This window comes from Crocodylus porosus, unplaced genomic scaffold, assembly GCF_001723895.1.
Source record: "Crocodylus porosus isolate Cpor-Errol unplaced genomic scaffold, CroPor_comp1, whole genome shotgun sequence".
In the NCBI taxonomy this organism is placed as follows: Eukaryota; Metazoa; Chordata; order Crocodylia; family Crocodylidae; genus Crocodylus; species Crocodylus porosus.
Window position 1 is genome coordinate 89,051,237 of NW_017728906.1, and position 11,256 is coordinate 89,062,492.

General features: G+C 42.2%; 1 protein-coding gene across 2 annotated transcripts in view; it reads left to right on the plus strand.

The window, feature by feature from the left end:
• Positions 1-7,155, plus strand: part of GPR45 (G protein-coupled receptor 45) — a 38,209-nt gene extending 31,054 nt beyond the window's left edge. For both annotated transcript variants that reach the window (XM_019529573.1, XM_019529574.1), the window contains one exon: positions 5,493-7,155. In XM_019529573.1, coding sequence (XP_019385118.1) covers positions 5,774-6,889 — 1,116 coding nt within the window. In that variant the 5' untranslated portion in view covers positions 5,493-5,773 and the 3' untranslated portion in view covers positions 6,890-7,155. The remainder of the gene's footprint in view (positions 1-5,492) is intronic.
• Positions 7,156-11,256: the final 4,101 nt, after the last annotated feature.

An 11,256-nucleotide genomic window follows, 5' to 3' on the forward strand; every position in this document is an offset into this window, starting at 1 on the left:
CCCCAAAATGAGGCCTCCTCCTTCCCAATAGCCTCACCCAAGCCACTGGTGTTATTCAATAATCACAAAAAAAAAGAATAATAAACGTCACCAACCAACATGATCAAGCAAAGCAGCGGGTCAGCTTACATTCGCAGGGCTCGTGCCTCAGCTCCCTTCCATCAGCTACAGTCTTTGCTGTGGTGTGGCTGCCATCTCCCTACAGCTGCCATAGTTCCCGCCTTTGGACTGCTCACCCAGCTTCTCTGTGGAGGTCTCAGAGGCACTCCTTCCCCTTCAGCTGCTGCCCCCCTTACTACCGCTCTGCCCAGGGTTTTTATAGTCCTGCCCCTTCTGGCCAGCTGACTAGCTGGCCAGGCTCAGCATTTAATCCCTTCCTTACCAGCACGCCGTGCCCAGAAAATTCTGGTCTTAAAGGACCAGCTTTTTGGTGGACCTGCTTTTTGGTGCCAGGGCTAGGGTTCCCTGTTACACCTGGGTAATGGAAAATGAGCACATCAAGGACTCAGCTTATGACCATAGTTTTAATATCATATACTGATGTGACTGGAGTAACAGAGACTTAGTGGGATAGTTCACATAACCTAAGTAGTATCATGGATGTGTATAAATTGTTCAGGAAGAAAAGTCAGGGGAGTACAGGGGGAGGAGTTGTGTTTTATGTAAATGAGCTCTATGATTGCTCAGAGCTCCAGTATGAAACTGGAGATGGTCCTGTTAAAAATCTCTGGGTTAGGGTCAGAGGGAAGAGCAACACAGGTGATGTCACGGTGGGGGTCTGCTATCACCAGAAGGATGCAGTGGATGAGGCTTTCTTCAGACAGCTAGCAGAAGTTTCCCAATCACAGGGCCTGTTCTCATGGGGGACGTCAATCACTTTGACACCTGCTGTGAGAGCAATACAGCAATGTGTAGGCAATCCAGGAAGATTTTGAAGAGTGTTGGGGACAATTTCCAACTATGGTCCGTGTTCTTCTTGATCTGCTACTTACAAAAAGGGAAGAATTGATGGGGAATGTAGTAATGGATGGCAACTTGGGCAGCAGCGAACAAAGATGATTGAGTTCCTGAGGAAAGGAAGGAAGAATATCAGCAGAGTAAGGACCCTGGACTTCATAAAAGCAGACTTCGACTCAGTCAGGGAACTGATGGGCAGGATCCCCTAGGGGGCCAGTCTGAGTGGGAGAGGAGTCCAGGAGAGCTGGTTGTATTTTAAAGCAACCTTACTAAGGACACAGGAACAAACCATCCCAACGCACAGGAAGACTAGCAAGTATGGCACAAGACCAGCTTGGCTTATTAGAGAACTCTTCAGTGACCTAAAACACAAAAAGAAAGCTTACAAGAAATGGAAACTTGGACAAGTGACTAGGGAGGAGTAGAAGAATGTTGCTCAGGCATGTATTTCATAATCAGGAAAGCCAAAGCGCAATCAGACTTGTAGCTAGCAGAAGCAAACTTCCTCAGGCCCAGAACACACCAAATAGATCCAGACCATGCCATGACAAGAAATGCAAAACCTGCCAACACATCTCCACCACCCCCACAATTACTGCACCCCACAACAGAGCCATCAGCATTCCTGGATCTTACAGCTGCACTTCCAGAAATGTAATATATTTTATCCAATGCACCAAATGCCCAGGTAGAAAATACGTAGGTGAGACCAAACAACAACTGCGCACCAGAATGAATGCCCACCGGAAATCTATCAAAGACAGGAATACCCAATTACCTGCGGGGGCACATTTCTCACAAGAAAACCACTCTCTCTCCAATCTCTCAGTCCTGATCCTCAAAGGAAACTTACAAAACACTTCCCAGAGACGAGCCTATGAACTCCACTTTATCAACCTCCTGGATACTAAAAATCATGGACTAAATGTAGACATTTGATTTATAACACATTATAAGCTGCCTGACAGCTGACTTCCCAGGTTCTTCTCCACTATTCATCCCCCTTCTCTCCCCACCACCCAGCCAGTCTCTCGCCCATTGACTCTTCAGTCTACATTTTCACTGACTGCCTGTCTTGTATGCATACCAGACCAGCCTCTGGCTTTTTAACTTTTCATTCCATCCAGGAAGAGCACACACCAACTGCTGAAACTTCCTTAGCCTGACAAAGGGTTTTGGAACCCGAAAGCTTGCTTAAAAATTGTTCTCCAACTATTTAGTTGGTCTAATAAAAGATATCAGATTCACCCAAAGAACCTTGTCTACCTATTGACTTTAGCAAGGCTTTTTGATATGGTCTTCCATAACATTCTCACCAGTAAGCTAAGGAAGTCTAGGTTGGATGAATGGACAGCAAGGTGGATAGAAAACTGGCTGGATCATGGGGCTCAAAGAGTACTAGTAATCAATGGCTCAATGTCTAGTTGGGAGCTGCTATCAAGTGGAGTGCCCCAGGGGTCGGATGCTCGTTATCTTCATCAACAATGTGGAAGATGGGATGGAGTGCGCTCTCAGCAAGTTTGGGGGAAGTAGTGGATACACTGGAGGTAGGGCTAGGTTTCAGAAACCTAGACAAATTGGAGGATTGGATCAAAAGAAATGTTACAAGGTTCAATAAGGAGAAGTGCAAATCCTGCATTTAGGATGGAACAATCCCAAGCAGTGGTACAGGCTGGGGACTGACTGGTGAAGAAACAGCTCTGAGGAAAAGGACCTGGGGGTTACAGTGGACAATAACTGTAAAGGAGCCAGCAGTGTGCCATTGTTGTGAAGAAGGCTAATGGCATACTGGGCTGCATTATTAAAAGCATTGCCAGCATCATTAAATAAGTTATTCTTCCCTCTATCTGGCACTGGTGAGGCCACATCTGGAGTACTGTGTCCAATTTGGGGCCCTCCACTACAGGAAGGATGTGGACAAGTTGGAGAGAGTCCAGCAAAGGGCAACAAAAATGGTTAGTGGGCTGGGGTACATGACTTCTGAGGAGAGGCTGAGGGAACTGGGCTGGGGGAACTGGCTTGAGAAGACTAAGGGGGGAATTTAAGAGCAGCCTTCAACTACCTGATGTGGGGTTCAAAAGAGGAGCTAGATTTGTCTCAGTGGTGGCAGATGGCAAAACAAGGAGCAATGATCTCAAGTTGCAGCAAAGGAAGTTTATGTCAGATATTAGGAAAACTTCTGTCACTAGCAGGATAGTAAAGCACTGGAACAGATTACCCAGAGGTGGTGGAACCTCCATCCCTGGAGGGTTTTAAGATCCAGGTAGACAAAGTTTTGGCTGCGATGATCTAGTTGGGGATGGTCCTGCTTTGAGCAGGGCCCTGGACTAGATGGCCTCCTGAAGTCCCTTCCAACCCCTCCTGTGCTATGTTTCTATGATTATACTAGTTAAACAAACTTCTTTTTATCAGCATTGTATGTTACAGTCAGTTTTTCTGCAGTAGACATAACTTCTGCTACTTAAGATAAACTCTTGTATCATATCCCTGAGCACTGAAATGCATTTACCAGAGTAGGACATCAAAAGTAGAATATTTAGGCAGCTTGTATTAAACTGAGCTTTTCATCCTCACTGCTCCCCCTGCTTTCTCACTTTACTTTTAGTTTAATCATCAGGAAGTGCAGGTGAGTAATATTAACAACAGTGGTAACAGAACAGGTCAAGTGAAAAAGGTACCTTTCTTCCATGACTAGCATAACTTCCATCAACCAAATGCTTATCAGCCACAAATTATTTCTTTAAATAAACAGGGCAGATTTGGCTTTTTAAATCCTACAGTGATAGAACAAAAGAAAATAGGCCAAACTCAAATGCAGTTTTCATCCTTGTGACTGAGGGCATATTTTACCAGTGGCTGTTCAGTGTCACAGGTCTGGAAGGAGCCTCATGCTCATTTAATAATTCTGGTAGAAAACATGTGATGAATATGCTCTTCACATACTGCACATTTACCTTGTGTTTATATTGTTTTGTATTTTCTTTAAGACTCAAAATATAGGTTTAAAAACATGAGATGGAGACCTCTAAAAGGTTAAGTCCGTGAAGCAATGGTATACCAATTCTGTAGTCACAGCCAAAACTTCTCACTTTCCCACTTCTATGTCTTTTGTTTTTTACTGCACAAAAGACAGACAGGAATTGTTGCAGGAATTGAATCAAATGAAGCCAAGTTCTGTTATGTCAGTTCAACCCCACTTTCTTCAGATGAGAAGATCATTTGGATGACCAGTTTGTTCTAGGAACACTTTTATTTTGTGTGAAATCAGCTTCTGTAATTGTATGTTATAGTACATGTAATGAACTCTGTATGCAGTATGCAAAACTTTGCCTCATTTGGCTTTCCAGGATTTAGAAGGGTGTAACTGGAGGGCTGACAAAGCCTATACAGAGTAGAGCTTAGGAACATTCTGGGAGTCCTCTCTCCATTGAGACGATAGACCAAATTAATCCTCACTGTAACTCTACTGAAGTCAGCAGAGAAGACTTCCATTACACATGCTTCCTTTGTCATTAAGATAAATGCCTAAAAAGCTTATCAAGTACTATACGTGCAAATTCCCCAGGTAAGTTAAATTCCCATATTTGTTAAAAAACAAAAACACACAAAAAACCCACCACCATAGTTAATACTCTCTTTGTTCAAAAACTCAGTGCTTATAAAGTTGAGTAATGCTCTATATGTTTTACTCCCTCTCATTTGAAATACAGATAATTTAATAAGAGGTTTCTGCCAAGAAAAGAAACTCAAGACTGAAGCACTTGGGGTAGGATTCAGATTATCTTCATAGGTACAGCAGTGCCAAACTTTAGAATGCCTGTCTAATTAAAGAGATTCAAAATGACTCAGCTAGGCATCAAGCATCTAGGTGCTCTATGTAGAGAATGGACAGAGGTAAGTGCTTCCCCAAAGCACAGTTCAGAAAGCATAGAGGCACCTGGAAGTAGCAAATGAGAAATATCAAGTCATGGGTATATGTTTGAACTGCCTTTCTCAAGATATCCTTAATGCATCTGTTTGCTTGTGATTCACAACGCCTAGACATTCTTGTGAGATCTCTGTGTACTGAGTTTCTGAAGATAGGTGATTCAGACAAGAATTCTGGTGGTCTAACATTTGGCGAATAGCCTTGGACATGGAACCTGGGCTCTAATCCCCTCCCTCCCTCCTCACCTCGAGGGAATTTTAATCCAGATAGCCCACTTCCTAGGAGAGCACCCTAACACCAGGCTGTAAGTGCATTCTCCACTGTTTTCTCCACCAGCACAATGTAAGAGTCTGACAAATAAAGAACTGCAACCCAGAAAAAAAACACAAAAGCAAACCAAAAAAGATAAAAACTGACCTTAGCTCTTCCAATAGACTTACAAGAAAAAACTTTTATTGAGCTATGGAAGCATTCTTCTCTCAACACCATTTGAATACTCTTATTTGTTGCACAAACGGAACAAATCTAATCATTGCATGTAGTCTGTTTTTGTGTGAACAGATGCAGAGAACTACTTACAAGTCATCTAAATACATTTATTTTCCAGGTCGAAGATTCACCCAGAAGATGTTTTTGAAGATGGCCTTAACTGCATCTTTAATAAATCCTCAAATAATTTGCTTTGTGCAAAATATTATCTGTTGTTCAGCCCTTTTGTAAAGCCTGAAAGAGATTTCCTCAAAAACAGACATCTGTTTGGCCAATTAATCTGTCGGCTGCCTGCAGATTTCCACACAGCACATTTCTGTTGCAGGCAAGATGAAAAAATGACAGCAGCCAAAGAGGTAACAAGGCAACTTGTTGACTCTTTGTTTGGGTTTGGCAGCAATGGCATGCAATGATACTCCAGTAGACACTTATGTTCCATTCAGTGAGAGCACCCCACCCACAGGCTCCAATTACACAGCTTTGCCTACCCCACTCAGGATATTATTAGCAATATTAATGGTAATCATGATTGCTATTGGATTTTTAGGCAATGCCATCGTCTGTCTCATTGTCTACCAAAAACCAGCAATGCGCTCTGCCATCAATCTGCTGTTAGCAACTCTGGCCTTTTCTGATATCATGTTGTCCTTGTTCTGTATGCCTTTTACTGCAGTCACAATAGTTACAGTGAACTGGAACTTTGGGGCTCACTTCTGTCGAATATCAGCTATGCTGTATTGGCTATTTGTCTTGGAAGGAGTGGCCATACTCTTGATCATCAGTGTTGACCGTTTTTTAATCATCGTTCAACGGCAAGACAAGCTGAACCCTCACCGTGCCAAAGTCATGATTGCCATCTCCTGGTTACTATCCTTTTGCATTTCCTTTCCTTCTGTGGTTGGACGATCATTTGTGGAAGTTCCCACCCGAGCTCCCCAGTGTGTCCTGGGTTACACTGAATTTCCTGCTGACAGAGCATATGCTGTAATGCTAGTTGTGGCTGTTTTTTTCATCCCTTTCAGTATCATGTTGTACTCTTACCTTTGCATTCTAAACACTGTGCGGAGGAACGCTCTTAGGATCCACAACCATGCTGATAGCCTTTGCTTGAGCCAGGTGAGCAAGCTAGGCCTTATGGGGCTACAGAAGCCTCATCAGATGAATGTGGATGTGAGCTTCAAAACAAGAGCCTTCACGACAATTCTCATCCTGTTCATTGGCTTTTCACTCTGTTGGCTTCCACACACAGTGTTTAGCCTGCTTTCTGTATTCAGCAGGCAGTTTTACTACAGCCCTTCTTTCTATGTCACCAGCACTTATATCCTGTGGCTAAGTTACCTCAAATCAGTATTTAACCCTGTCATCTACTGCTGGAGGATCAAGAAATTCCGTGAGGCTTGCATGGAGTTCATGCCTAAGACATTCAAGGTCCTCCCTAAAGTGCCTGGACGAACAAAGAGGAGAATACAACCAAGTACAATATATGTTTGTAGTGAGAACCAGTCAGCTGTTTAGGAAGAAGCAATGGGGTGGAGGAAGAATCAGGAAAGGGTTGATTAAAATAGACAATACATTGTTTCTACTGCTTATTTTCTGCTTACATTACACATCTCTGGAACAATTACTCATTCTAGATTTTGTTTTATGTGTAAAGATTGTACTTGTAACTTCACTCTGTTTACAAACCATTCATTATAACTGCTTCATTTTAACCCACTTGATGCAATAGTGCCAATGTTAAAAAAAAATCACACTTGTAACCAAAAATAGTTTGGCTGCTACTGTGTTGTCACTATGTGGAAGCCTGTACCATCCTGTTTCTTTATATAGAACTATAATTTTCTTCACAGTTCAATTGAAAAATAATACAACAGCAAGAACAAAAATAAAAGTCTCAAATCTCTACTGGCAAACTCTAGAACAAATGCTGAATTCTGATCATTACCAAAGAACAAAACCCAGCCAAGTAGCAGAATTAAGGTTCCTTTCATCTTCCTGTTAATTTTCAGTGCACAGAACTTCAGGGACAAGGTAGAGATTCTTTAGGTGGGGTGGGGGGAACTGCAAATTTAGATCAAGGCTGAAAATAGATGTCTCCTTTGTGCCACCATGAAAATGGTTATAGTGATACAAAACTTGAGTCTGTGCCCCTGGTAACACCACAAATGCTTAAAATTGTGAGTGCCACAATTTGTAGTAAGCTTGTGCCACCTTTTCACAGTGGGCATATTTGCCTATGATGCACTTTCTAGCTGCTATGGGCAGGCAGGCACTCCTGGACTCTAGGAGCTGATCCTGTGGGCAGTGACCCAAGACACCTGGCCCCAACCCAGGGCACGTATCTGCAGATGTGCAGTGAGCACCCCCCTCAGCTTCCCCAATCCACACCTATGTGGGAATTCCTGGGGCATGTGACTGTGGGCTCCCCTGCTCCACACTTGTGGACATGCCCCAACAACAATGATCTCCACTGACATCTGTCTCCTTGCATCTGTCAGATCAGCTGTGCTAGGACACATCTTGGCACAGCTGATCCGGCCACTAAGACAACATCCATTTGTAACCCAAGGCTGTTACAGATTGTGATATAATGTGTATGTGTACACAAAGTATCACTTTCAGGAGCTGGTATAATGTGAGGTACCAAAGAAGTCACCACTCGACAAGGGATTTTATACTGATATGCCATGTGGCATTCCATTTTTTTCAAATATAGCTATAGCTGTCAGATGCTTTCAAGATTCTTTAGTATAGAGGTGGTTAGCCACATTAGTCTGGAGGCAGGCAGAAGGCAGGGTGCATCTGACAACGTATGCTGTTGCCTACAACAGCTCATGCCTCTTTGAGCTAGTTAGTTTCTAAGATACCGCCCTGACCTACTTTCTCCAGTTCCTTGGACTAGCAGTTTTCAGAGACAAGTTAATTTTTCTGACTTTTCTGTCTCCTGCTTTCTAACAAATTCCTTGCAACATTGGTTACACTTCCCAGCTGAGACTCTTAATAATGTAACATCAAGCTCAAAGGTTGATGAAACCTCTGGTTTACTAATGGGAAGCTGAGATGCAGAAAAAAACAGTTATATACTTGCCTGTAGTGAGATGGCAAGTCTATGGCAGAACACACATTGCGCTGCCCAACCATTGTGCCTCCCAGTCCTATGCAGAAGCAGTAGTCATTTTCTCCTTTGTTCCATTCCTCTTTGTTCTTCTACCTCTTGCTCACTCTTCTGCTTCTTTTTGTATTCATTCCTAGACCCATTCTCTTCCTGCACTGACCCTCTTCTCCACTCTCCACCACTTTCCATATTATCCCTCTGGTCCTGTCTCCCTCCCTGTTTCTCCCAGCTACTTCTTGCATTGCTCTCCACAATTATTTAGCTCACATGACTTGACTTTTGCCAACAGATGTCATTCTTATTGTCCTTGGTCTTCTCCCATGGGTCAAGGAGGTGATAGTGCTGATGTCCAGGGTATGTGCATAAGAAACCAGTATGAAGCATCTAATGCTGGCTGGCTCACCTGGCTGCCACCTGCAATATGCTGCTCTGAGGGAGAGAGTTGGAGAAGTGGTAGGACAAGAGAAAGTCAGGCCTCCCCAGTGATAAGAGAAGAAAGATTTCTTTAATGAGCAGATACATGCTTGCCACTCCAGAGATGACCTTTATCTTATACCTTATGAGTTCACAGTTTAGAATGACTGGTTTGGTTAAGATTCAAATGCATTGCTCTGAAGCAAGCCCATCCACAGCTGCCTATCTCTGCAGTCAGATCAGCATCACCTCATGATCAAAAGCTACTGAGAGATCAAAGAATCTCTACAGAAAGCTTGCCTAGTATTTCTACTTAGTCACATAGACTAGGATCATCCTTTTTTATGTTAGGGAACAAAAATTAGATTGGCTACTCATTTAAAAAAAATCCCTTTTCCCTCAGAGGAAATGGCTCTATCATCATGTGGCCTTTTGTGGGGAGGGGCAGGAAAGGAGTTAGAACTTGGCACAACAATTTGATCATTCCTTCAGTATCAGTTTTCTTAATCAGTGATCAAACATCAACAGACAAAGAGAAATGAGTCTATTTCAAAACCCTAGTGACAGAAAGACTACTGCCAACTAAAGCCCGGAGGAAGGAGCCCCATCAAAGGGGCTCGCTCAGTTCTAGCAAAGAGATGTCAACTTTGACATCCCCTTCTGTTGGGAGGTGTTTTAAGCTTTTGTTTTCCTGAAAGTTAATTAACAAATGAAATACAGAATCAAAAAACTGAAACATAGAAATATAACAATGTGGATGCCCCCCACCCACAAAATCTTAAGGTTTTCATTTCTGCTTCATTCTCCTTTACACTTTATCCATGAAAGCAACAGGAGCCATTACTCAACAGTTTTATCTGTTAGCTTTGTCATGTTTCCAGATACCCTTGCAAACAGGTAATACTCTTCATCGTTGCTTTGTGTGATTGACCTTTGAGTTAACAAAAGAAGACAAATGAAACAAAATGGATCAGAAAAAGGTTGACTGTCTCACAGAAGAGATAGGTTTTACTGGGCATGTCTATATGTGCGCTTTAAAGCGCAGCAGCCTATATTGCTGCATATTAGAGTGTCACGGCAAAAACCATGCCAATATGCTAATGCACAGTAAAATTAGGCTAAGTGTCACTAAAAAAGCATGCACTTTTGCTACTGTACATTAGGACAGCCTACCATGCATTTAGTTAGTACCTCACATTACAGGTACTAAATTTAATGTGCAGTAGCAAAAGTTTATTAATGAACATGTAGATGCACCCACTTAGATGGTGTGGAGTCCACCTTTGTGTCTGGTTGAGGCTCAGAGGCTTGGTAAGAGTCTCTGTGCAATGCCAAGACCTTAAGCCTAGAAATAATTTCTATATCCATGGAGAAGACAAAAAACAAAACAAAACCTTGGATTCACAATGGTGAAGCCAGGACTGTTTATTTTTCTATTCTGCAGTGGGATTTCCTTCACTCTTGAGTCTGTTTGCATAAATTCCAGGCCTATCTTCAAAAACTTCCCGGGTTTTCATATTATGGTCTATGCCGAAGTGGGATTGCACAGGAGCAATGTCTTTGTGAGGAGAAACTTGCTCTATTGATTCCTGGGGTCCTGTGAATCTGCATTTAAGTTTCAGACCAAACTTAAACAATCCAGACCTTGTGAACCTTCCTAGCTTTTGGTCTACCTGCATTGGGAAAAGCAAAGGATATGCAGAGCAAAACACTCCTCATAACCAGGCAAAAACTTCCATCTGTTTAGATCACTGCAGCATTTTTTTTTTTTCAGTTTTTCACAGCCTTTAGTAAGGTTACAAGGATGGTCTGTTTATGCCATGTTTCCAGAGAATGCTAAAGAGAACAACCAGAGAACAACCCTGGCAGCATCAGGTAAGCTTATAAAAAGTTACCTAAATGCAGTAAGTATCCATACCATACCAAGGACCTAGAAAAGATAGAACCTAAAAATCAACAGATAAAAAAGCTGTTAAAATGGGACTGTTCAGCAAAGAAGGTTTGATACACAAGTTATTATAAATTATGCACAACTGAAATACTGAGGTGGCAAGGTCTGATGTCAAGGAAGCTGTACAATAAATGAAATATTCAATTAAGTTTCTCTTAAAAATAAATATTTAAACTCTAGTAGCCTAAATTATAACTAGAATTTGGGAGAAATGTAGGGAGTAATCTGTATTTCCCAGACTTCATTGAACAAGGGATCATAGACACATTCTGAGCACTGAGCTAAAATGAAAAAAGGTACCTAGCAAAATGGTATAAAAAATATGTTTTTGGCCAAACAGTCCTGGTTGTATATTTTGATGCACATACAATGATAGTATTTTGCATGGCCATATGAGGTCTA